The sequence below is a fragment of the Sceloporus occidentalis genome, unplaced genomic scaffold (assembly GCF_023333645.1).
Source record: "Sceloporus occidentalis isolate IW3139 unplaced genomic scaffold, rSceOcc1.0.p SCAF_41, whole genome shotgun sequence".
In the NCBI taxonomy this organism is placed as follows: Eukaryota; Metazoa; Chordata; class Lepidosauria; order Squamata; family Phrynosomatidae; genus Sceloporus; species Sceloporus occidentalis.
Window position 1 is genome coordinate 6,431,730 of NW_028317021.1, and position 27,754 is coordinate 6,459,483.

The window sequence follows — 27,754 nt, forward strand, 5'->3', positions numbered from 1 at the left end:
TTCCTCCGTTCCAGCAGATCTTTGCTATGCTTCTCATTAGGAGTAACATTGTATAATATTGATTCATTCATACATCTTTTTTTTTTAATGGTTAATTATTTGAACAACGTATAAGTCCAATAAAGGAAGCTTATGCCAACATGTGAAGGGGGAGAAGGAGAACAAGCACACTACGTAACACACACAGACACACCCCACTTTGTTGTTCTCACAAGGATGAACATCTGAAGTGAGAGTTATAGGAATGCTGGTTCACCTGTGAGACTAAACAAGAAAAAAACTGTTTCTAGCAGAAGCTTTTGTTGAGTCCAGTCCATGTCACCAGATGCTGAAGCAGACTGATACATCTGGTTTTAAATACAGTCAGCCCTTCTTATACACAGGTTTTTATACACGGATTCAAGCATCCACGGTTTGAAAAGGTTCAAAAAAAGTATAAGTTTCAAATATCAAACCTTGATTTTCCATTTTTTATAAGGGACACTATTTTGCTATGTCATTATATTTAATGGGACTTGAGCATCCACGGATTTCGTTATCCATAGGGGATCTTGGAACCAAACCCCAGCGTATAGCAAGGGTCCACTGTACATCTGAAGTGAGGCCATTTCATTTAAAATACAAACCAATCCTAAGAAGTGGCACACATCCTCCTCTTCCCTCCCTCCACGTCTTCAAAAGCCAACCTTCCCTAATCTTCCAGATGGGTTGGGCTCCCAATGGCCATGCCGACTGGGATTGATGGTAGTTGCAGTCCAACATCCCTGGAAGACACCAACTTGAAGAAGGCTGTCACAAGCATTTTGGACTCTTCACAGGTAGTGGGGGGGACTTGTTAGAATTTGGGAGGGGGGTTCTTGATTTTCTTTTCTCTCTTGTTCTTATTCTGAGTGACAATTTTAAGTAAAATATAATCGTCATCAGTCGGGTGTTTTTGAGAAATTGAAGCAAGCTTGTTGCAGTCCAAATCCTTCTTCGGTTGCAATTAGACATGGAGATGATTGTGCTTTTTGTCATCCATATATGTTGAACCATCCTTTCATCTGGGGCACAGAATATCAACAGAGAGATAAAGTGAGGGGGGGGGGGGGGAGAAGATGTGCAACCTTTTTTTAATCTGTCAATTGCAATAATATTTTTGCTTCCAAATGTTGCTTTAAAAAAGTTTGCTTGATAAGGTATAATCATAGCACAGAGGCCAGCCTGACAGTGGTAATTAATTAGGCTATTATGCATTCTATGGTGATAATTGCTTTGCTGGAAAGTCACCAGCCATGGAAAGGACCCAGAGCAGAAATGTAATTCATCAATCTCACGTCGTTGCAGAGCGCAGTTGTGTTTTCTCTCACCTTGAGTCAATGTGCATGGCGGAAAGAAACAACACCCAAAAGTTAATGATATATTGAGGTACAAAAGTGTGTGCGTTGTGTGTGGGGGTTCGCTGGTGGTGGCAGGGAACAGAACATGTGGGGAGGGGAGCGCAAAAGCACCTAGCATGGTCAAATGGCATGGGAGGGGGTCAGGTTTCATGCAGTTCCTAGCTTATTGCTCATAGCTAGACTCTTTGCTGCCTGAGGCAGAGTATGAAGTAATTAGAATTATAAAATCTTAAAAGAGTTGGAAGGCACTGCAAAGTCCATCTGGTCCAATCCCTACCTTGTGGGAATCCACAACTAAAGCACCCCTGAAGGATGCTCATCCAACCTCTGTTTAAGGACCTCGAAAGATGGAGAGCCCTCCACCTGCTGAGGCAGTCTGTCCCATTGTTGAACAGCCTCACGGTCAAGAAGTTCCTCCCAGTATTTAGGTGGAATCTCTTTTCTTGTCATTTGAATCACTGGTTTAAGTCTCTGGAGCAGCAGAAAACAAGCTCACTTCATCTTCTACAAGACATCCGTTCAGATTTTTAAAGATGGTGATCATGTCACCCCTCCAAGCTAAACATACTCCGCTCCCTCCATCATTCCTCATAAAGCTTGGTTTCCCAGACCTTTGACCATCTTAGTCACCTTCCTCTAGACACTTTCCAGATTCTCCATGGACCTTACCACACGGGGGCTTTTTGAGCGTCAGTTCGCATTGGCCGATTCGTATTTGCGTCATATCGCATCGTTCATCCACACTCGCGCTCTCTGAATACGCTTTGCCAATTCGTATTCACGTCATATTGCATGGTTCATCCACACTTGGGCGGCCTTCCGGATCGAGGTCTTGCGCATCGGCCAATGCGTATTCACGCAAAGCGAGGCCAGTGCGGATTGGATCACCACACCAGCCCAATACAATGTGTGTTCGCCAGTGTGCATCGGCAGCTTTGCGCATGCTCTGTGGGGCTCTGAACGGGGCGCAACATTTTAAACTTCCGGGAGTGAAGAATAAGGTCACTGTTTAGCGCGGTATATCATGAGATTTGCTGCCTTTAGCCACTTACGAAAGGGGTATGCACCATCTGTATATGTGTGTGTGTATGTATATATATATGCACACACACACACACACACACACATATATATACATATACATTCCCCCCTCCCTGGACACAAAAGGTTTCTGCTTTATCTCGTTCAGTGGAAATAACGCTCCCCAGCCCCAGCAGTTGTGCTAAAAGGGGAAAGGGCCACCGGAAGGAGAAGGGGGAAATTCCAGCGCAGCATCATGGGAGATTTGTAACCGGTGGTTTTCGGGAGAACCAGCGGATTGGATGTACACACCAGCCAAAGCAGCAGAGGTTCCACACTGGCCATCAATGCGGATCCAGCCGATCCCCTAATTTTGTGGACTCGTAAAACGGAGGAGCCGGCTGCCTTCAGTTCGGAACCCAGCCGTGAATACACATTGGCCAAAGCGTATTCACGTTATATCGCATTGGTCAATGCGTATTCAGAGCTCACAGGTGTGGAACTCCAATGCTATATAACGCGAATATGCATCGGCCAATGTGAACTGACGCTCAAAAAGCCCCCGTGTGGTAAGGTCCCATGTCTCTCTTGAACTCTGATGCCGGACTGGACACAGTATTCCAAGTGAGGTCTGACCCGTATGCAAAAGAAGCTTCAGCTACTGTAGTTGACTTCGTACTCATAAAATAGCTGGAGGGGCCAAGCTTGGACAGAGGAGAATAAACAAGATTTTGGTTGAGTAGCTTTTGCATGCCAAATTACACTTGTACTGTGACATTTAGCTTTCTCCTTTCTTTTTGTGAGGTAAGAAAAAACTCTGGGTAAAATACCATCCTATACTGTAATCCATCAGGTCACATTACAGAAAATGTCACATTTAAGCCTTGATGACTTAAAAGGAAGAGGAAACCAGTGGTTGACAGAAGCTTTGGGGCATGAAGTTGCTGGAGCTGCTTGAGCTCGCATGGCTTCCCAAAGGAGAAGCTCATCCTTCTACACTCCAGCAAGGAAGAACTCCAGCTGAAGAGCCAAGCCAGAGTGCTGAAGAAGTACCGAGCCAGTCTGACACCCAACGAGAAAGTAAGATTAGGGAGGGACCAGAGTTTGGAAAAGTTAAACCTTTTGGATTACAGCACCCAGAATCCCCTTGCCATAGTGGCCAAATGCACTCTTGCTCTGTTGGTTGCACTTTCTCCCGCATTAGAATCCTTTGCAGTTCATGGTTTTTCCATCTGGATTATTTAGAAAGTTGCAAATTTTTATGCATTTGTATTAAAATAAAATCAGAATCAAAAATCAAAATGAACAACTCCCAGATTCCCCACCCTGGCCTAATTCCATAGACACAGCTCTTCTCCGTGTGAGGTTATTTCCAGCTTGGAGAGGACCATGGTGCACATGTCTGCCAACATGAGGACATGTTCAACATTAGGAGCCTGTCAGGACAAATGGAGGCAGCATTCCTGCTTCAGTACCACCAGCATAGCTTGAATACACAGGGGTTTGAACCCAGGCTTCTAAGAACTGAGCACTTAAAGTCCCCTGCCTGGATGGTGGAATCTGCCATGTTTCCTTTCTTCCACATCGTAATTGTTTAAATTTCACATTGTTTCAATAAGGTGGATATGATTTTTTGGTTAAATTCTTACAAAGAAAATAACATTCAGCAAAGTCCCAGTTTAAGTCTCTGCCACCTATTGGCAAGGTATGATTTCCTACTCTTTCCTCAAAACTATATTTCCCCTTATGCTCTGTTTCTTCCCAATGGTGTTGTCCTGATCTCATTTGTGCTGGTGGCAGTAGTCAGTTTGGACTAGCAATTGCGTCTTTTTAGAACAGTACTAAAGCTGCCGTTACCTGTGAACTCTTAATGTCAGATCCTGCAACATTTCACAGATGAAAAGTGGGACACATGTGGCTATGGAACATCATAGTGTGGTCAAAATGGCAAAAATTGTTAGTGAGGAAGAGCAGAAAAGCTCGGAGAGGCTGCAGCAGTTTGCTTTTGCCTGAGCCTCCTCCTGGGCAGGGCAAGATTCTGCCCCTCCTGTCCTCTCCCCCTCCCTGAGTTAGAATAGAATCAGACCCATAGAGTCCAGTGCAGGATTCTCCAGCTAGAGCATCTGTAGCAAATGGCTACTGTACAGAGTCTGAAGCTGTCCAGAGAAGGAGCTCCCATCGCCTCTCTAATCCTGTGGTTCTCAAATGGGGGGCACAAGAGTAGCTCAATTGAGACGTCTGACTTGGAGGCCCTGATCCCTCCAGCTCCTTTTCCAAAACCTTTTTATGAGCAAAATGTACACAGGCATTGAGTTAAATATTGAATTTGCTTAAATAGAACTGTTCTAATTGGAGCAATGTTTTCTTTATAAAATGTTAAACGAGACACACACTAAATAAACAAAATATTATTATTCCTACACTACATTGAACAGGGGGGAGGACGACATCCACATGTAGACGTAAAGGGGGTCCCAAGAGTAAAAAGTTTAAGTACCACTGCTCTAGGCCATTTTTGCCGAACCACTCTTACCATCAAGAGCAGGGGTAGGCAACCCTTTTGAGCCGGGGGCCGGGTTGCTGTCCCTCAGACAACTGGGGGGCCGAAGCCAAAAAATAAATAATTAAATAATTTTTTAAAAATAAATAAATAAACTGGGACAAATGTAGGGCAAAATTTTCAAATGGAGGGCACTTTTTAAAATAAAAAATGGAGGACACGTGAAAAAAATTGCTGATTTTTTAAAAAAATGTTAAGATAAATGCATGTTTCTGAGGCTTCTATAGACAATTGCCCCACCATGCCCCTCGCACGAGACGCCAAAGTCCCCGGCGGCAATCGGCGGCAGGACCGGGCTGGGGCCGGTCCCAAGGCCTCGCCGGGCCGTATCCAGTCCGCGGGCCGCAGGTTGCCTACCCCTGATCAAGAGGTTCTTTTTAATGTTCAGCTGAAATCTATCCTCCTGTGACTTGAAACTATTAGACCTGGTCCTACCCTTTGGGGCAGAAGAGAATATATTTGTACCCTCCTCTCTCTGACAGGCCTTTAGATATTTAAAGTGTGCACTCATGTCACCTCTTCTCTTCACCAAGCTGAACGTGCCCACCTTCTTCAGCCTTTCCTCATATGTTTTGTTCTCCATACTTCTCATCATCCTTGTTGCCTTTTTCTAAATCTGCTCCAACTTGTCTATATCCTTCTTAAAATGAGGTGCCCAGAACTGTATACAGATGAGATCTGGCCAGCACAGAATGTAGTGGGGATATTGCTTCCCTTAAATGGAGTGCAAACTATTTTTGCCCTCTTGACTCACTTTCCAGCAATTGGAGTAAGCCGATGACGAAGAGGGAAAGTGGACAGAGGAGAAAGAAACTGGGATAGTTTGAAAGCTTTTAAAAAATGGAACGACAGATGATGAATCTGGACTCTCCATGCCAAACTGGGACAGTTGCAGGGCATATAATTGTAGGAGGGTTGTATCTTTGCAGTCCCAACTGTTTTATTGTATAAGCATAGTTGAATTGGGATTGGTGTTTTTTATAAAACACCTGAAGGATAACTTTTGGTTTGTGTAGAAACTGGCGCTGAAATGCTTTGCATGATTTCTATTCCTTTCCGATACACCAGAGTAGTTGAAAAAGTAGATCTGTGTACTAGGATGCTAAAAAAAAAAAAAGACGGGCTTATGCAACATTGACAATAGAGTAAAGGATGGAGTAGGAAGGGGAAAGAGGACTGATCTTTGTGCCCTGGAGCAGCGAAGGAGAGAAGGCGCTTTGCTCAGGTGGCTGGTGAATTACAAATGACTAGTACACCTCCGGTTCTGAATGACATGCAATTTAAATTCAGTCTTGTGTGGAAGGCTCACAAGCTTTTTTGAGCAACAAAAGGAAAGGAAATTCACCTTCTGTTTGCCTCCACTTCTTCTTAAGATTCACTAGGTTGGCTTAGCTCTTACTGCGCTGAAGATGACTACATTTACAAATTGTCCAGTTGGTCCTGGTGAGAATGACTGTTTGCTTTCAAGCAGGTGCAGGATCATTTGATCTTTTCAAATGGGCATTTTTAAATTACAAGATTTCTCTAATACTACATAGGACCGAGAGGAAAACCTTTCTCTTGCAGACAGAAAAGTCTAAGCTAAGAATGATGCACCACTCCCTTCTTCCTTTTAAGTTGTAGAAGACTTCAAATATACCTGTGTCTTGCAGTAAACCAGGTGTGCCTTTGTTTAAAGGTGCTCCTTTCAGCGTCCCATTAAAGCAGCCCTTCCTCAACTAGAGGTGTAAAATGTCTGTAAACTTTGACGCCATGCGCAGGGAGGAGATATTTTTTCCAGTTTGGTTTTAATAAATCAGAAATTTTCAGAAAAATTGAAAAAAATGCAATATTAGAGCACTTCACAGATTGAAAGTCACTTTGTTATAAGTGTCACACTTGGTATATTAAAAGTATGATTTATTTATAAAATACTGGAATTACAAATTGCATTTTGTTGTTGTGCACCTTTATTTTAGCTTTTCCAGGGTGGAAATAGCTTTGAGGGAAAGTGGGGAGTCCATCCTAATTATTGCCCCCGCCGGTTTTCATATCTCTTTCCTCAACCTGATGCCTCTAGCAGTATTGTATTACAGCACCCATCATCCACAGCCAACATAGCTCCTTTCCTTCATTTGAACAGAGAAACACCCCCATGCACATGTACACATGCAGAGCCCTGGATCGTGTCATGGGATCATTCTTTCAACATGATAGCTGGTTGCACTAGAACAAGGCGGTTGTTTTTTTCCAAGTAGATTTTAAACTCTGTGGCTGATTTTGTGAGTGCACCAAGAAATGTGTTGAGTCTGAAGGCCTTTTGAACCGCGGGTATTCCTCTAGAGTGTACTTTTAGGGCAAAGAATGACAAGAAGGCATGCTTTTGGTGTGTATTGGAGGAGGGAGAAAGTTGATTGAATCTACCAGAAGGTTTTGGTGATTTGCAGATTTATTTATTTATTCAATGGAATTATATCCTGTCTTTCTCCCAAAAGGGTTGGCAAGTGTTTCCGCCTCTTAGATTCGGTTTCTTGAGCTCCTGCCCAGTTCAAACAATAGGATAGATGAACAATTGGAAGAAGAATAAGCTTGGTTTGGGTACTTATTGCCAGTTCCCATGCTTGGAGCCATTCTGTTCTTATTGTATGTCTGCCTCCTCACCCCGAGCCATTCTTTCACAGTTAGTGGATCTCAGGGTCCTAGTAAAAATCAGGATAGATCCCACAAGCCTGAGATCAGTCCACTCCTAGGTGAGCACATTGGGACATTTGAAAGACTCATAAAATAAAGGGCCTCCAGCTTCTGTGGCATTTTGCCAAATGATCTCTTCCGATCTTGTCAAAGTGCATTAGAGTTGACTGAGCCTGACCGCAGTACATTGAGGTACATTGTGCAGTTGTGCTCTTTTAACTGGCTGCAGCCAAAGCCTGTGGCCAGGAGAGCAGCAAAGAGAAACGGTGCCATGATGAGGATTTCCATAGTATTTCGGAAGGAGGGGGTGCTGTGGAGGTAGGGAAACATTGAAATATATGCCTAGATGGTTACTCCGGCCCTCAGAGCTGCAAGGACCAGCACTCCCCCAACTTAACTTCCCTTCTTTTTCTTTACCTCCTTGGCCTTGCTCCTCCCGAGTCTCATTTTAATATTCATAACTATGATAAATTAGACGGCTCGCTTTGTGTCTAAACACCCGAGTTCATTTGTAGAAAGTAGAAATTTGTCTTTTCCCTGTGTCTTGCTGTGCTCCATGGTTTGCTGCAGAGCCTCATCTTTTTTCCGCATCTTGCTCATGTGAGAACTGGAGGATGACAGGTGATGTTTCTCTGATTTCAGCAGAAAGGAAAAACTGTGCGGTGGGAGCTTGGCGGCAAATCCATCATGGCTGACACCCAGTTGGACCAAAGTTTGGCACAAAGTTTTAATTGTAGTCTGAGTCAACTGGAGCTTGTGAAATTTCCCAGGGTCTTACGGATGCTGCGGATTTTAATCTGAGGGAATCATTCATAAATGGACAGCGCTAACATTGCCATTGCACTGATATCATTCTGCTTTTAGCGGGGGGGGGGGCGTTTTGCAAACGCTCCTGCAAGATGATCTTTAGGAGCTAGTTTGGAAAGGAAAGATTGGAGCATGCTGGTGAGAGAGAACTCTGGTTCCATTGCTGTCTTCTCATTGACACCCCCCACCCCAGCGTCTCCCTTCCAAACAGTATCAAAAGTGTAGGAAATTCTCAAATCTAATCCACCATCTAGGTTTATTTCAGGAGTCAACCAAATGCCTCAGGGAAACCCATATGTAGGCTTGAAGGCCAAGGTTTTCCCAAACTGTTGCTCTGTCCAAGCACTGTTTAGGTCACAACCAGGAAACTCACATGCCACCCATGTCCCTGTCCCCAGTTTTAATTCTCCATACTTTTGGGCAAACACTTGAACACTCCTGCAAATTTTATGTTACTTGGTTGTTGCAAAAAAGGTAATTAATTATAAGTAACTTGTTGTTTGTAGCTAGTTTCTTTCAAGTACTGATGTAGCTCTTGCGGCTGTTTCATTAACCACATTTGACAGAAACTCTGTCCACCACAGATTTGTCTAGTCTTGTTCTAAGTCTTGGTTGGTGGCCATCCCCACGTCTTCTGGCAGTGAATTCCATAAAGTGGCATGAAGTAGGGACAATACGTTTGTTTTTCATGCCCAGCACTCACCTGAAAGATGTCAGGCATTGTGGCTAGCAAAGAACAAGCAAGGCGTTGGTGTCTTTTGCCTGAGGACCCCTACCCCAAACATTTGCACAAAAGGTTACAATTTGATTTTTTATTTAAGCCCCAACATTAAATTGTAATTTTAATTTACTCAAAGTGCATCAAAAATTTATGATGCCGTGACATTACAGGAGCGTTGAAGATTTTGCCCAAGGCAATGGGCAGAGTTTGAACACTGTGCTGGGCACAGAATGGCATGCAGCCCAAAGTTTGTACTTTTTCACAGTGTACATCATATCCTGGTGGTATTTGGGGATGAGAAAGTGAAACCTTGGATACTAAATTATTGCTATTGTATCTCTCTCTTTTTTAAAGTTCTTGCTGTATCTTAAAATTTACCATATTAAAATTTAATCCTGAGTGTTAGACACACTTGACAAAAGAGAGTCTTCCTTCAACAACAATTAATGGGTTAGTCATGATGGATAGAGTCAGCCTCCATATTCAGAGACAGGAGCAGAGCTTGGGAAAGTTCCTCTGTGGGACTACAGCTCCCAGAATCCTCTTAGCACCTGGGCTGGATGTTTTCCTCCTTTTTCCCTAATACTAGAACCCAGCAGATACATCCAAGGAAATGGCGTGGTGGGAGATTCAGGATGCAGAAAAGCACACAGTGTGATTCAGCTATGGAATTCACAACCACAGGGTTTGCTGTCAGTTTGAGCAGCTATAGAGGGAAATTAGACAAAGTTTAGGTTCTTTTGTCCCATCAGCACCAGCCTTTCCCCTAAAACTGGGACTCGAGACAGCTTACAAATATCTCTATAACAAGTTTCCAGTTCCTCAACAAATGAAAATCCTTAGAATTTACTGCAGGAAACAGTCGTAGTTATTGTAATGCACTTATGCTGTGAGATGAAAGGGCCAGCAGGCCTAAGAGATAGAGGGAGGGCCTTGCTATGCTCCTCATGCCAGACCCAGCCATATAATTTCATTTCATTTATTTTCTTATTTGGTGATGTATTTATTCCCACCTCCCAAGGCACTCCTATCTGCTTCTGTTCCTGTCACCTGCCCTCCTGTGTGAGCTCACGTCATTTACATCTGGTGTAACTTTCCTCTGTGGTGGTGTCTACACTTGGAGAGAAAGTCTGAAAGGACTCCACATCTGTTCTGCATCATTCCCAGAGCCAGGACAGATCACTGCGTGGCTGGTGCTGCCATCTACCAGTGTCCAGTTCCCTGCCTGGAACATTTACAGCAAGGGTTTTCCTGCTTGTGAGAACTTGGTGCTGCATTCTAAAACATCCCACTAGCAGTGGTGCCACAGAGGGAAAAACCTTTGTAGCCATTGTTTTGGGTGGGGAACTGTCTCAGACAATAGTAAATGGCAGCACCTGCGCCTGCCAGGCAGTGATCTGTCTTGCCTCCCCTCAAACCCCGAATCCAGGAGGGATCCAGGAACCACCAAAGTTTCCTGGACGTTTCAGAGAAAAATGTGAGTTTTAAATATTCCGTGGAAGGCGTTAAACTCCAAGTTTGCTGCTGATAAGACCCTGCACCATGTGTCCTGATCATGCCAGGTTTGGGAGAAATGCTGTGCATTGTGTGTTGCAGTCATGCCAGATTTGGGGTGGGTGTTTTTTCCCCTCCTGTAGACAAGCCCTGTGACATCTTAGCCAGGGCTTTGTTCAAGATAGCATCTTTGCATCTTTGCCTTGACGGCTCTTTATTGTTGCTTTGTTTTTCTGTTTCCCTCAGGTGGTTGCTCTCAGTAAAAGAAGCAAGGAGGCCGAGGCCGCGTTCCTGAACGTTTACAAGCAATTAATTGAAGTGCCAGGTATGGAAGACCTCAGCCGCTTTTATGAAATTGCCTTAAGAAGGATGAAATTGTTGCTCTCAGTGTCTGGTAGGGATTGCGCATCAGGCTTTGCATATAGTTGTGATCGAGGCTTGGTGCCTCATTCTGATCTCAGAGGGAAGCGACCCACAGTGGCTGTGGACATGCCAGAATGGAGGGCCTTTGCAATGGGGATGGGTCAGGGCAGCTCTGGAGACACGGTACTTTGGGCTACCCCATACCAGTGTAGACAGGACCAGAGTTGGGACATTTCTACTAACTCTGAATCCCAACTCTGACTCTACAGTGCTGGCTTAGAAGAGGCATTCCGAGTGTGAGTGTATGGGGGAATGCCTCTTCTCAGATAATGCCTGTTGTTTCTGTATAAGCTCATGTTAAAAATAATTGAAGTTTTTAAAAATGTTGCCCCTGGATTGGGTGTCCTGTTTTAATTAAAGGTGTCATCCTCATTCGTAATATAACAGCATTCATAACTGGTCTCTGAATCTGGATTTTCCCCGTGCCGAAAAGTGATGTATGTGGTATGGTGCAACGCTTTGATTAACTGATTTTAGCACCAAGGATCTGTGGTTCGGCTGCTATAATTCTGTTGTGTTGGCCTTGCCTCTCGGCTCCCTGCACCGCAGGAAGAACTCGTGGTGAGCTGCTGTCCCCCGTGTTCCTGTTTGAAGTGCTAGCGCAACAGACAAGTGGAAACATCTTTTGCTATCGCTGGATTTCAGTGCCTGAGCCAAATCTGTCTTGACAATAAAAAAGGAATACATTTGCTCGCGCCTTGTAATAACGCTGCCGTGATCCGCGTTTGTCTCTTTGACGGCGAGTTAACTAAGATGACTGAACTCCCTTCACAGCAAAGGGACAGACAATGGAATTTAGAGCTGATGGGCTCGGGGGTGGCTTGGAAGCATTACGGTGCATATGGCCACACTTCCCAGGTATTTCTCATGGTGAGTAGCACTTGTGTGGGTTTGGTGCGTGGATCTTAGCGATGTAAGCAGGACGGTGGCTATGCAACTCATCCCTGCTGCTTGCAAACCCAGATTTTTCGAATTCAAAATCTTGTGGGAAAACAGCTTACTAGTCCTCATGGCTGCAGATTTAACCTTGCAAACAGGTGAGTGATGCTTGATTCCGCATCAGAAGCCATAGGGGGAACTGAACAGGGTGGGTGGGTAGGTGGGGGCAGTGTAATGTCGGCTTTTTGCCATAGGTGTTGTTACGTTGATCCAAATATTTTTCATCAATTAACGTGAGCAATTTAAGCAACCTGAATATTGGAACCACACTCATTTGTGCATGTAAATTCATTCAATGGGAGGGTTGGGGGGGGGGGTTGTACACAATCCAGCATGGCTGTTGTTGTACCCTTCAGCATGGCAGGAAACAAGATCTGACCAGCAAACAAACTCTTCTTTGAAGGTTGATTTCAGGTTATTTTCACACCACTTTCTGAAATACAAGGAGCATCTTGGGGACCTTCAACAGTGGGCATACACTGCTGTTGTAGAAACTGACCCACACTCAGAGTGTGCATGTATGGTTAAATTAAATGGTTCAAAGAAATGCACCACTTTAAAAGCACTGGATTTGCTTTTGTATGCATGCCTTTGCCTTCCTCTGAAGCTGAGAGAGTGTGACTTTCCCAGTGGGTTTCCAGGGTGGATCAGGGGGTTGAATCCTGCTCCAACACTCAAAATGCTACGCTATGCTGGCTTTTTCTGTTACACCTGTGTAACTCCTGGTTGTACTATTTACACATGTGTGCAAGAAGTATTTAACTACAGAAAAAAAAGGGATGCCAGTTACACATTAGGAAGAATTGATGGTAAAAGTTATTTGGAATAATACGCTGCCTTGGAGAGTGGTGGAGTCTTATTTGGAGGTTTTTAAACAGGGCCGGATGGCCATCTGTTGGGGGTGTTTTGGTTGTGGCTTCCTGCATGGCAGAATGCAGTTAGACTGGATGGCCCTTGGGTTCTCTTCCAACTCTAGGATTCTCTGATTCTAATGACTTTCCATTTGGATGCAGTGCAACAGCATGGAGGCATATCTCCGCTCGTCCTCCCCATGTTCAGAACAACTGCTAGAACTTCTCCAGAAGATCCACTGGAACAGCTGGGATGCTTTGCTGGCTTGGCACAGGACCTTCTGGATCTGTTTCCATCTCTGCCCATCCCGGTTAGGAAACCTCTTGGATCCCCTCTTGTATTGGGACCCATTCTGCCCTACAGTGCTGACTCTGCAGTGCTCCTAAACTGCCAGAGAGCTCACAGAGCAAGAGAGAGTGCTCCGGCAGGGAGGTTAATTCATTTGCCAGACATTTAGGAATAACAAAAAGGAGTTTAATGGTTACTTGAGGGAATTTGGGCAAGCCTGAATGTCTCCCTCCCCACCATTAAATTTTATCCTGCCGAGTGAGACCCAGACAGTCCTGCGCTTCAGGAGCACCCTACCGGTCCTTGCCCAGTTTCTCCATTCTTTAAATGGGCCCTGTTCCCCACACGGAAGGTACTGTACCTATAAATATATGTGTATTTGTTGGCAAGCAGATTCTTTATGGGAGGCAAAGAATGACTTCCTGATTCAACACTTTTTCAGACTTACTTTCTTCTTCTTCCTCTTCTTCTTCTTTGAATGGCTTCTCTCAATGCAAACCTCAAGCAGAGAAAAGCGGGGAGAAAGTGTGATGCCTCAGCAAGTATTTTGATAAAGTGAGCCTGGGCTTGTGCGTCTGTAATTACAGGAAGAAAACTCGTAAATCTTTCTGATATTGTTCACACAGATGTGGCATGGAGAAGCAAGTGGGGCCTACGTCTGTGTTTTGGGCCGAGCGCGGGGCGGTGGCTGCGAGGAAAGCAGTGAAATTGTATTAAAAGCATCATTAATGTCATTGTTGTTGAGAATGGTTTGATTTCAGCCTCAATTTTGACTTGCGTGGCCGTGGCAGCTGATTTCTTCATTGTGTTTTACATACAACAGACCCCCCCCACACCATTAAAAAAATACAGATGCACTCACACTGTCTCTCTGTCACTCACTCTCTCTCGCGCACACACGCAAAGTAGAAGCCACTTACTTGTTAGCTAAGGGCAGGGCTAGAAACATAACTAAAGTGTTTTTGCAAAGCTGGTATTGGGTCTGGGATTTGGCTTCTTGAGGACCTCAGGTTAGTAGACCTCATTGCCATGATATGCTTGAAAATATATATGGGCATCACCCAAGGAAAGCTTAGCAACTTTTGCTGGGTTGGTGAATAATATTGCCATGGTTTTGATAGCCTTGTTTGGTTGCTGAATGTTCCCTTCGGTTTGGGGCGTACAGAATTTTGGGCAGGATCTTCTGGCAAATCTCTGGGTGATTCTCATCAGACTGGCAGATGCCCAATTCCTGATTTCCCATTGCCTAAAGGCAGCGTCAAGTAAGGGTGCCTTCAGATGGAAAGCTCCTAGTACTACAATTGAGAGGGTGTTGTGGACTTCCTTTGCTCCTTACTGTATTATTTTTCTGGGAAAATATGGTAGAATTACCAATGAAACCTCCCTCCCCCCCACACCATTATATAATAATAATAATAATAATAATAATAATAATAATAATACGTTTTATTTATAGACCGCTATTCCGCAATGATCATAGCGGTGTACAGTAAAAATTGCAATACAATACAAAATATAAGGTGACAGTTAAAGGAGGGAGAAGTCTCGTCCTTCAGGCAGTCCCTGACGTTGCTGGGTCTGCCTGATCGCTCAGGGGCACAGAGACATCTATTTTCTTAATGTGTAGTCCTTAATGTGGTTCAATTTTGCAGGATCGCTTGGTTCTAGTAGGAGGGAAAAAACGAAGTAGATCTTGCAAGCGTGAAGTCTGTCCACCCAGCATTAGATTGTGTGCATTTCTTTATTTAGATGTACAAGATCAGACAAATTTGTGGAGGAAAGCTCAAATGCCAGCCATTGGGCATCCTTGCTAAAGGATGCCTCCATGTTCAAGGGCCCGATCCTTTGAAGTGGTCGATATTGGGGCAAACCACAGAGGAAGATCCTCCGTATTAACCCCCTTTAAATATTTATACTCTGGGCTCTCGTTTGTATGTGATAAGTGGCCGTTTTTGTGTGTACAAACGTCAGCCAGGAAATGCTTAGTGGAAGCCATGCTTGAGTCCAGTTACACTCCTTATACATGTGATGAGTTTGTTCTGGGGTTAAAGCCCTGCAGGATAATGCAACATTTTAAAACATACATATCTGTGGCATGCAAGACTGAGTCATTTCTGGGCCATGTGCTTCTTAAGGAACGTTCCATGTTGCAGAACCTGAAACTGTTCAGTGGCCCTAAGGCATTACCCATCTCTGATGGTATGTTAGTTAACCACATATGGTGTGTGACAATTTATTGATCGGACTACTGTAGCATGCTCTATGGGGGGCTGTCCTTGAAAAATGTTCCAAAGCTGCAACTAGTGCAAAACGTGGCAGCCAAATATGTTTTGCACTTGTCTGGTGTGTGCTTTAGGGACTACACATCAACAGCCAGTTTGAGACTGATTTAACTGCGCTTGGTTTACTTTCTCAGATGCATAGAGCGACTTGGTGCCCAGGAAGGACTTTTATAACCAGACTGTTTGAATAGCCATAGAAATGCGAAACTTGTGGGTCTGGTGATGAGGTTACAAGTTCTGTTCTAACTATGGTCATTGTGGGATAAATGCAGGAGGAAAGATGTTGCTTAAGGTCCTTCCTAGATACCAATTCACTTTATTCATCTGAGGAAGTGGACTAAGTCTGTGGCTCAGTTAGTTTCAAAGGTGCTACAAGATCCCTTTGCATACTGATATTCCAGGCTAACACGGCTATCTATGTCTCTGAATTCTGAGTCCATGAAAGTTTATGTTAGAAATGTCTTCTTCTCAGTCTTGGAACCACTGGGTTCCTTTATGTTTTTTTATGCTAAAACAGACAAACACGACTATCTCTTTGAACACTACTAAATCTCGTTGTAAGTACCTGACTAGAGTAGATCCGTTGAAGAAAGTGGATTTACCCATGTGTTGGATTGCCGCTCAACAGTTGATTTAGTGGGTTTTCTCTAGCAGGATCTAGAAATCTGTTAATGTGGGATGGCTATGCAAAGTGACAGGTCTCTTGACAGAAAGACAGTGACAGGGCCCAGGCTGGTCTTGCTATAAACAGCTGTTTGCTGAGATCAGGCATTGTTTCAGAGCCATGACAAAGCCTTTCAACTGGGATGATGAAATGTCAACAAAAATCTTTCCATGTAAACCTTTTAAAAGGCCAGGGCTTATCTGTCTGATTTCAGCATCCCCTCTACATTTAGAAATCAAATAATAAAGGTGGGCATGGATGGGGTTTGTAAAATGATAAGTGATAGAGAAAGGAAAAAATCCTATTCTGCCACTTCATCATGGCATGGAGGTCACCCTGGGTTCTTGTAAACTATGCCAGCAGGTCACAAGCTTAGACAAGTTATGCCAGGCTTGTAAGGCTTGGAGTATGGTGGCAGATGCAATGTCAGTGGTTGAAAGACTAGCCTAGCTCAATATGGAGAGGCTCAAAGCCATGGAAGAGTCAATAGTTTATGACCCCAAAGACTGAGCTGAACAGGGAGCAGAAACTCTCTCATCCCCCGAGTCCTGGTTGGTCCAAAAGGTTGAAGGATGCAGGACCTGGCGGTTGCAAACTGTGTTCAACAGCGCCCCCTAGTGACTGGACTTCAGACCAGTCCGTTGTGTTTTTCAAGAGCGCCACTGTTTGATTTCAAAGACTTATTTTCCCCACAATTTAAAAAAACAAACAGGTCCCTCATGAGCATCTCATCTACTGCAGTGAAAGTAAATGAGTTATTAGCAGTGGCAAGGCTTTTCCAGTAGGACTAGAAAGCACCTGCTTTGGTTTGCTGCGAGATCAGCCCAACTGCAAGAGTATTTCTCATGGAAGGCCTATGGGATAGGAGCCGGTTCATTGTGAAAAGAGAGACCTCTCCAGGGACTGTGCCTTGGCAGAATGAATATATTACCACAAAGGCCCACTACTACAGGTTTACATGGAAAGATTTTTATTGCCATCGGACTTGTGCCTCAAGATGGCCTTTGAGCGATTCCTCCGCGTCAATTCTCATGCTGGGTGGTCAGTCCTTTCTAGGTTTTAGGGCTGGTCTGCACACAAGAGTATTATGTGAATTGCTGTGGATTTTTGCACATTCACACCAATAGTTAGTTGTGTTTACTTTCCTGCCGAAATGTGCATCTGTTCGTATCTATTTGCCCTCCCTCTGCTGAAAAAGAGCAGTTGTCCAAATGCATGCACAGCAGATGGACAGCAACACATGCAGTAATGTGCATTTCTGTGAATATGCCTGTAAAAACCATGAAACCTTTTTCTGCAGAGTTTACAGAGTTTTTCAGGGGGATGCAAAAAGCCCAAACTCCTGTGTATTGCGTGTTCTATTGAATTGGACAGAGGAGTATTTTCAACCTTTTCTTCCTTCTGTATTTCTGGGTGGTCCCCTAGTCTGACCTTTACAGTTCCCCAATATGTTTTGGGGATAGGGTTCAACGCTTTGTTGGGATCCATTCAAGTTTAGATTAAAACACCATTGTGGAGTTTGGCAGAGTTGTTTTTTAGATGACAGTTCTTAGACTCATCCAGCCAATGCATTCATTCCTTGGGGCATTGAAAGAATTATAGTCATCCCCCCAAACAGGAAAAAAAAAAAAAAGAACTACCAAGCCCTAGGCAAAAATGTACCCACGGTGTCTCCTGAAGGAGTCTCCTTGGCCAGCGCCATCTCCTCGGCTCCCAGCCTGAAGCCTGAGATGTAATTACCCATAGCATTATCTTAGCGTGTATAGCTGCAAATGTTATTAACGGCTGTAAAGCTATCCAGTCTTTTCATTTCTTTCCCTCCTCCTCTGCTTCTCCAAACCCAGCTACGCTCGGTGTCTCCCACTGATGACCCTCCACAGCTGGGAGTCCTACAGGTGGATCGTAACCCCGGCAAAAGACGATGCAGCTGCCCTTTTATTGGCTTTGGATTTATTGCTTTCTGGTTTCCTGGAGTTTCTTTTAGCAGCGAATGCGTACCACGCAGCAACAAGGGGAAAGCCCACTTAGCTGTCTCTGTGGCTGGTTCACCTTTTGTATTTATTTAATTTTGGGTTTGTTTGTTTGTTCTGTTTTGATTTGTTCTTTGAAGGAAAAAAGGGTCCACAGCATCCCATTTAATTAGCAAAGAAAAGCCAGGATTTTTTTCCCTGATGCGTTTAAGGGGTGCTTGAGACTGTTCAAAGCACACACACTCAGTACATGGTCTCAGCAACCTTTGCATTAATCCACAGCCCTTTACGGTAGATCAGTCAACTTCCAACTGCAGATTGTGGGGAAAGGGACAATGAGGCTGCCACTTGCTTAGAGCAACTCGCTGAGTTCATGGCTGGACCTGTTCACTGGTGTGTGTGTGTGTATGCGCCTTCAAGTCTTATTGACTTACTGGAATGCCACAAACCTGTAAAGGTTTCAGGTTGACCAGAACTCTTTTTTGCAGTTAAATGGTAGAAACATTGGGAGATTAGGAGAGGAGGAAAATGTCCAAAAACCTGGCCCTTTAATGCAGCCACTCTATAGCTGGATAGGGTTGCCAGAATGAAACCTGGATAGGGCTCCTGTACCTTCTTGGTTGTGCAAAAGAGGGAATTTCAGCAGGTCTGGCTTGCCACCTGGTTGTGTGACAAGTGACACCTGCTGAGATTTACAGGAGCCTACTTCAGTTTGTCCCTGCAATTACTTAAGCTGATTTGAAGGAGTATGACTTGGGAAGAGAAAGGAGAAATGTGCTCCTTTGATAAGGACAGTTGCTTAGCCCTGTGGCTGGAAGCAAAGACCTTTTCAGAATGGCCAGTGGAATTGTTGCCCAGGGCAAGTGGGTTCCCTGGCTCATCCTGATAAGGGTGGCAGCATGAGGACGAGGCCCTTTGCAGATCATGAACAGGGTGGAAGGGTACAAATAAAATGTTTGGCCTGTGATGTTTACTTATCAGCTTGCCTTAATAGAACCACATTCTGTGTGTGCATGTGCTTTGTTATCTCACTGAAGTTTTCCAAGCATCAAACAAGGGTGCATGTTCCAGTCACTGGTTCAGTCTGAGGTGGTTACATTCAAGTCCAATGCGCCATTTACCCACTGAGCAAGGACAGGATAACTTGTTACTGTATAACTGCTTTTGAGTTGCCTTCAATTTATGGCAACCCTATGGATGGCAGAACTCAAAAGCCCAGAGCATCAGCTGCCCTGCTCAGGTCTTGCAAACTCGGGGCAGCAATGGCTTTCTTGGTTGAATCAACCCAACTGTCATGTGGCCTAAATTGGTCTACATTTGGTTGAACGTTTTAAGTTTTAACCTTGCTTTATCCAGTTGCTCTCATCTTTGCCAGGTTTTTGACCCTAGGCAATTTTATTCTCCTTTTGGGCCATCCCTCCAAAAAAATAAACAATAAACATGGGGATGGGTCAGTGTGGCAGAAGAGAAAAATAGCATCCTAGTTGCAATCGGAGCCAGTTTCTTGAACTTATTAAAAAAGAGCCAGACTTGTAAATTAATTTGTCCGTGTTATACAATTGCAGTGCAGATGGACTCATTAGCATGCGCACAACAAATAATTATGGATGCATTTTTTTAGCTGGCCTTCCTAATGGGCTTGCTGGGTTAATTATGTCAATGTATAATTACATTGGCCCTGGGAGGCATAATGGTGCCCCCCACTGAGCCGAGGCAGGCTAATGATGGCGAGCTGCGCATGGAGAGGAGAAAGCCTGCTTGGAATGCACCTGCTTACCTCGGCAGAAAGCGCACTTGTCGACGTCCGCCACGGCCTGAGTAAACAGGCATTATCGGCAGAACGTGCCGTTGGATGGTAACTGAGGCAGGCTTGCAGCAGCGCCGGGCCCTGGGTGGAATATCATCTAAGCCAGGGATGGAAAAGGCTTACTTTGCACGGCTCTTTCGTTTCCACCCCTGGAAATATTACTGGGTGACAGCAGCCGTGAAGAGCCAGCCAGATCTGAGCTCCTAGGGCCGCCGTTCCTCATTGACTGATCCTTCAGGCATGTTGGACCTCACAGCCCTCTGACACGCATTGTTCCTTGAGAGCAGAACTCCCCATCATACATGTCCTTTGGGATTGTAAAGTGTTTAGTGTGTATTCCAGCCTGGTATTGAACTGCAATCCCTGCAGAAGCCAGGCAGAAGTCCAGATGCAGCTCTGGGTTCAAAAGCATGCTGCCAATGATTCCACACTTCTCTGTTTTCTATCTCTTATCGCAGAAGTTGACAAAGTTTTCCAAACTCTATGGCTGCAGAGATATGTTTGAAAAGGAGTGGATAGTGCCTTCTGGATAATACCTCCAAAGCCAGACAAGTCATTGGGTGTATTTGGGAGAATTAGACAGCCTGTATTCTGATTTGTGTATTCTTCTTATCTCCCCGTCCTGCAGTTTCAATACATCTCTGTTGGTACACCACAAATAAATCCCATCTAGAACAGTGGTGGCAAACCTATGGTACGCATGCCACAGGAGGCACTCAGAGCCCTCTCTGTGGGCACATGTGCTGTTAGCCCAGCACAGAGTTTGTCAAAGTTTGTTACTGGAAAGTCGGAGGGACTTGGCACTTCGTGATAAATAAGTGGGTTTTGGGTTGCAGTTTGGGCACTTGGTCTCCATCACTGATCTAGAGTGTTGTTGTTGTTGTTGTTGTTGTGAGCCTTCTTACTGTGAGCCTATGGGAACTGATCATGGGGTTTTCTTGACAAGATTTGTTCAGTGTGGATTTGGATTTGCCTTCCTCTGAGGCTGAGAAAGTGTTACTAGCCCAAGGCCACCAGTGGGTTTCCATGGCTGAGCACCAATTTGAACCCTGGTCTCCAGAGTCATAGTCCAATGCTCAAACCACTATACCATGCTAGCTCTATTATTAATTTTATGCTTGTCTTTAATTGCCATGTTATCAAGTCTAAGTAAATTGGTTCTGGTTTGTTATGTGCACTTGTATGTATTCTTTTTAAAAAGAAAAAAGAAAAAAAACCTCCCAGAATCCTCCAGCCATTTAGTTGGGCAGGCTCTACCATTATGCAGAATGGGGCAACAAAATTGGACTATGGTAAAGCCTTGTGTGCGTGCGTGCGCGCACCTTCATGTCACCTGTTGACTTATGGTGACCCCATGAATTTCACTGGGTTTTCTTAGGTGGTTTTACCAGTTCCTGCCTCTGAAATAGAGCCTAAAACACCTGGCATACCCTCCAATATTTCTTGTTTTCTACATGTAGGGATGCATCTATCTATCTATCATTTTGGATGGCCATTCATTTCTGCAAATCCCACCTGTGGTGCAGTTCCAAAATGGGTTGATTATGGCTCCATCTACACTGTAGAATTAATGCAGTTTGACACTGCTTTAACTCTTGTGGCTCCTTCCTATGGAATCCTGGGATCTGTAGTTTTGTGTGATCTTTAGCCTTCTCTGTGAGAGAGCTCTGGTGCCACAACAAACTACAAATGCCAGGATTCCTTTGGATGGAGCCACAAAAGTTAAAGTGGTGTCACACTGCATTTCTTGTGCAGTGTGGCAGCAGCCTCCATCATTTGCTGTTTGGTTGGAGCTGGGCTTCGATCTGCATGAAGTGACAATAAGATCCAGCTGGCCCAGCTAAGGCCTTGCGTGAATAGAAATTGCATCATTAAGCTACATTCCAGGGTATGCGCAGGACTTCACTGGAAAGCATTCCCTGATGTTAGAAAGATCATGATCTTGTGTTAAGGCTGTTGTAACATTTAGATGCTTCAATGTCAGCAGGACAAACTCTTGGCAGATCCTTTTTAAAACCAGGTGAAACTGTTTTTAGTCATGCCAAGAGCACAGACACTTTTTATCCCCTCTGTAGACGTTATCCCATTGCTGCTGGCATATGCCAGTGGATGAGGTTCTTTGAAATAGCTGCTGTATTGCTTGCCAGCCACCTGGAAACCTCCTTGCAATAAAAATGACAAAGGGGGAGGAGGGAGAGAAATTTGTCATTGCCAAGTGACACCTAGCTACCAATACAGGGTTGATTTTGTGAGAAGTGGGGTGCTGACCCTTCTGCCTCTACCTCTTCCTCATCTAGCTCCTGTACCTGCCCTGGAGACAACACAGAGCCTCGAAGACCGGCATCGGCAGCTGCACTGCCTTGGACCCGAGAACCCGCCTTTGAAGGAGCTTAACAGGCCATGGCAGAACAACTCTGAGCTCCTGTGTGCAAAAGGTATCAGACACCGCCCTGGTGCGATGATTTGTCTCGGGCAGCAGGGTGGGGTGAATGCCTGGATGTACTATATGTGTGATGGGAATATAGGAGGAAAGTGTCAAATTCAGCTTTATAGAAACCTCAGCTTTCATGTGGGGGGAAATAGACAGGTTTCTAGCCTTTATACACATGAGGAAATGCTTGATAGAGGCACAGGTAATATCTTTTGAACTTTCAGAAAGCAGACGGAAGGCTAGTAGTCCTGTGCTGGGTGCCCAAAGTGTGGAGCCACTCTGATCTCTAGGCCTCCAGTGACTTTTTGCCATCCTTCTTTGTTTCTGTTCTCCCTCTCGCCCTCACATAGGCCTACTGTGCACTGATATGAAATTTTATGTCCTCCCAGAGCCAAGAGAGGGGACACCTCCACCTGGTCTTGCTGATTCGGAGCGGACCAGGCTCACCGCCAACAGAAAAACACTTCTGACAGCTGAAACCTTGCTGCAGAGAAATGAAGTTGAGAAACAAAAGTACGTGAGTAGCTGGGGCAGGAGCAGGGCAGGCATGCAATGGGGTGGCCCACGTCTTTGAAAGCAGTTTTCAGACGTTTCTCTACACTATATCTAGCATGTGCCTGTTTGGGCTCAGTGCATATTTCAGAATTATCAGATGGAGAAAAAAGGAGTGTTAGTTCCATCACCTCCCAGCAGACTTCTCCACATATCCCTCCCTTCCCACCTGTTGAGGAATCTACCCATTTTGCCTTGGTTTACTAGCTACCTGTCAAGAGTAGCTGCCACTTGATCGCTTCACATCTGGGAATGGTACTTGAGACTTAAAGAGGGAAGGGGTGGGATCTTATGTTTTATAGAAGCAACACAAGAAACCCACCGGGGGAAGAGTGTGTGCTTCTTCTTTCCTTCTTGGCTTATAGTGAAAAAAGGTTATAAGGTCTTAAGAGTTGCAAAGGGCCACAAGTACCATTTTGTCCAACTACAATTCTACCAAATGAGAGGCTCCCCCCCCCCCTTCCCTGTACAAGTTGTCCATTATTTAGAGTTCAAGGGAGGTGGTAGATCCTTTGTGACCTGAGAGGTGGATTTGTGGAGTCCCTGGACTACAATTCCCTTCACCACATTAACGGCCATGTTGGCTGAGACGATGGGAGTTGTTGTCTCTCACATCCGGAAGATGGCAGTTTAAGATGGCTGTGCTGGGCTAAACTAGAGAAGTGGGATTTTGGGATTTGGTTGCCTGATAGAAGTTTAAGAAGGGGATTCCATCTCTGCTTTCAGGGGCTTGCAAGAAATACAGATCACTTTGGCTGCTCGGCTGGGGGAAGCAGAAGAGAAGATCAAAGTGCTCCATTCTGGTAGCTTCATGTTCAATTTGATGATTGATTTATTTAGCTGAGTACCTTTGGCCATTTGTTTCAAATTAATTTTCTGTGGATTCATATGTTTGTGAGGCTTGAGATAGCGTTGTTTGTTCATCATCACATATTTAGCTCTTAAGTAAAACCTGGTTTCTTCTTCAAATCTACCATCAACAACAGGCAACTCTACCTGTTGTCCCTTGTTGATGCCTGGCACTTTCTCTCATCCTGCTGGTTTTAGTGACTTGCTAGCTTAATTCATTAAACTTATACCCTTGTTCTTACTGGGGGAGAGGGGTGTCATTGTCAAGGCATGTTGGAGAGAGCAGGATTGCTTTCAGTGGGCACTAGGCCATAACACTTCAGACCCACATGATGGAAGTTTCTTCCATACCAACTCCCCACCAACTCTTTCCTTCATATAGATAGATAGCTATTGGATATCTAGCTTTCCAGGTGTATGGGATTTCTTTGTATGGAGGGACAGTTAGATGAACTGCCTCTCCTGGCTGTTTTTTATTTTATGCATTTCTATGTAGTTTTTCAGCAACAAAATGCTCACCAAGGAGCTTACAAATTAAATGCATTTGTTTATTGATCTCCTTTACCTTTCTCCTGGAGTGGGGCCCAAAGTGGCTCACAAAAATAATCAGCTAAAACCTAACCATAAAATTTGCTTAACATTTTATCATCGCACCATTAAAAACATAAGGGGAACAATTGCATTTTTACAAATGTGAAAACACATCCCATTTCATAGGATGGAACCATGGCGGCTAAGGTGGAATCTTAGTGCTATGAGGGTATTGTATGAAAGGGCCCTTATATTACTATCCAGTTTGCAGTGAAATAATTTCCTCATGCAAACCAATATTCTTGGAAAGGCCTTCACAGTACATCTCTCTAGTGTAGTCCAGGGTGAGCATGCAATGGAAGTACATTGTCTTAGCCTCTGTTGTTGTTTTCTCTCTTATGCTCAGCACTGAAGACAACGCAGACTGAGCTGGTTGACTTGCATTGTAAATACGATGAAGAGAAAGCTACAAAGTATGTCTCGTCTTTACTTTTTCTAATCCCCAAAATGTATGGATGTATTTATTTGACATTTCCCATGTTCAAGCTCTCTCAGGCACATTTTGGGGAAACATGAAAGGGGCTTCAGGCTCATGTGGTGGATGACGAAAGGACAACAAGGAGAGAACCAGCCTAACCCACCTTGAATCCCATAGTGGGAGAAAGGCAGGATATAAACCCTTAAAATAAAAATAAAACATAAAATAAATAACCTCCCCAGGAGGGTGTTCCAGAATCTAGAAAAAGCCATGAAGAAGGCCTCTTTTATGTTTCTATTAAATGTGCGCATGACAGTCGTGGTGCTGAGAGAAGTGTTTCCCTGAAGCTCTAAAGAGTTTGGGCAGGATCATATGGGAAGATACAGTCCTTCAAATAGCCTGCACCCAAGCCATATAGGACTTGTCATAACCAACATTTTGAATTGTGCCTTGAAAAAGATGGGCAGCCAGTGGAGCTGTTGCATCAAGGGAGTTGTGTGCTCCCTGTAGCCAGCCCCAGTTAACAGCCTGACTTTAGTGTTTTGGATGAACTGAAGTTTCTGAACACTCTTCAGAGGAGTTCCATGTAGAGCATGTTACAGTAATCTGCCTGGAAGGTAATGAAAGGGCTAAGTCAGAGTTCCCAAGGGACAAGCTCAGTTGGAGCACTAGTTTGAATTGTGCCAATGTACTCCTAGCCACCACTGAAACCAAAGCATCCAGGTTCAAGGGTAAATCCAGCATTACATCCAAACTGTGAAGCTGCATTTTCAAAAACAGGGTAAGCCCATCCAGTAGAAGCTGAGTCCCTATTCCCTGTTCAGTCATGTGACTAGCCAGGAGCGCCTTGCTCTTGTCTGGATTATGCTTCAGATAGTTTGCCTTCATCTAGCCCAGTCATCCCCAAACTCGGGCCTTCCAAGGGTTTTGGACCTCAGCTCCCAGAAGCCTCAGCCATCTTGGCCAATAGTCTGGGATGCTGGCAGCTGAAGTCCAAGACACCGGGAAGGTCAGATTTTGGATATAGTCCATCACTGTTGACAGGCACCAATTTAAAACCAAAAGAGCTTCCCCAAACTGAAATGGAAAGGTGCTTGTCTGACATTTTTGATGTTCCATTACAAGACCGAAATTCCTTCACCTTTGCTTTTCCTCCAGGAATGTCTGCTCAAAATGGGTGGGTTTTTTCCTCCTTCCAGCTGTTTTGAGTGTTCAGTGGGTTAGCTGACACACAACCAGAGTTGCCCCCACTCCCCCCAACTTTCTATTTCCTATTAGGCAACTGAGTCAGGGCCACTTAATCACATCATGCCAAACCAGATGTTCTTTGATCCTGCCACGTGCGCCTGTTTGCTTGGTGCATGGTAGTAAATAGTATTGCCTTTAATCAAGATAGTAGCTGCAACACATTGAGGGAGGAGAATTGAAGGATGGGGGAGGGGAAGAATTCTGCAACGGCTTGGCATTTGCTTCCTCTGCTTGTGTGTTCGGCAAGAGAGAGGTTCTGTTATTTTTGGGTTCCTGCAGCAAGCCCCCTCCCCACATACTTTGCCCTATGTAGCATTTCATTCACCATATGAATAAAAAGCTTAAATGACATATTAGAACTCTGAAAGAAGAGCAGAGCGCCTATCAGAGAACAGGATGGCTGGCTTGGTTGTGAATATGTGTGTAATTTTGCCTATCCTAGTGAAATAGTGAATGGGAAGCAATTATAACAACAGTAAGTACTCTTCGAGTGACAATTGTCCAGATCACACGTTCTGAAATAGATCCAAGGTGAAGGAAGACGTTGGGATAGACTACTTTATCCAGAGATGTTTTGCACAGATATATTTATTAAATTTACAGTATATGCTGCCTTTCCCCTCCAAAGATGCATGCTGTCTGATTGGTTGCCTTTGCTTTGCTCCCCTAGGACAGATGAAGTGGCCATGATTATGGCGAACCTTGAAAAAGCCAATCAGGTAACAATTCAGAAACCTGTGGGACGGGTGGCTGGCTTCTCAATGAGCATGAGTTGGAGACCAGAAGAGAAACCTACTGTGGGGTATCCATTCTCTTGAAGAGAGATGTCCTGGCATCCATCTTTTTTTCTGTCCTTTGCAGAGAGCCGAGGCTGCCCAGAGAGAGGTGGAGACCCTGCGGGAACAGCTTGCCTCCGTAAACAGCTCCCTTCGTCTGGCTTGTTGCTCTCCCCAAGGACCCAGTGGGGTGAGGACTAGGAGGGCCTTAGACAGTCAGAAGCATGGCTTAAGCAAATTGGGCCAGTTTTGTTGCCTGAAAGAAGCAGAATTTGTAAATGTTACTTTCAGAGACTACCAGCTCCCAGAATCTTCCAGGCAGCATACCCATTGGTCATGTTGTCTGCAGAATTTTGGGAGTCCAAAACAGTGATATTTTCAACCTGTGTTGTATAATAATAGAAGTGTTCTGTGTGTGATGGATTCTGGATCTTGAAGTAATATCTCACTCTAGGAAGGCCTAATGTAGTTAGCTACAGGGGGTTATGTGTTCCTGGGCTCCAGAGCTCTTTTCAGTTTAAGGCAAAAAGGGACATACAATATCAGTCCCTGACATTGGCAGGCAGTATGCAGCACCAGAATTGGCCAGGGCTCCATGGTATAAGTACTAAAAGCTTTACCTTCTGCTCTGGATTGGTCAGCAGAACCCGACCTTCTGCCTCCATGAGATTAAGGTGCCAATGCAACCCCCACTTAGGGAAACCTACTTTCAGTCTGGAATCAGGGCTGGTAATGCAAGTGTTTTGCTTCTCTCCATTTGATGATAAGATTGAGCAAACGCCCCCTCTTCAGTATTCACTAAAATTTAAAGAGAAGAGAGGGTCAGAACAGAATAGCACACCCTTGCTTCTGTGCTGCTCCATGAGTCTTTTTCTAAAAAAAGTGCCCATCTGAAATTGCTCTTAGTTTTGGGGCTTCTTTTCACTCTGTTCCACTCCTAACATTTTAGCTGAAAGTTCTCTTCAGTCAAATTTTATCTATCTGCTGTTATGCATAAAAACCCCTGCTGTAGA

The 27,754-nt window shown here is 44.5% G+C and overlaps 1 protein-coding gene across 3 annotated transcripts in view; it reads left to right on the forward strand.

The window, feature by feature from the left end:
* The window catches only part of CUX2 (cut like homeobox 2), a 144,622-nt gene that overhangs the window by 98,402 nt on the left and 18,466 nt on the right, over positions 1 to 27,754 (forward strand). For all 3 annotated transcript variants that reach the window (XM_089489733.1, XM_089489735.1, XM_089489734.1), the window contains exons 4-10: positions 10,898 to 10,976; positions 22,174 to 22,311; positions 22,697 to 22,820; positions 23,586 to 23,662; positions 24,646 to 24,712; positions 26,636 to 26,684; positions 26,827 to 26,931. In XM_089489733.1, coding sequence (XP_089345859.1) covers positions 10,898 to 10,976; positions 22,174 to 22,311; positions 22,697 to 22,820; positions 23,586 to 23,662; positions 24,646 to 24,712; positions 26,636 to 26,684; positions 26,827 to 26,931 — 639 coding nt within the window. The remainder of the gene's footprint in view (positions 1 to 10,897; positions 10,977 to 22,173; positions 22,312 to 22,696; positions 22,821 to 23,585; positions 23,663 to 24,645; positions 24,713 to 26,635; positions 26,685 to 26,826; positions 26,932 to 27,754) is intronic.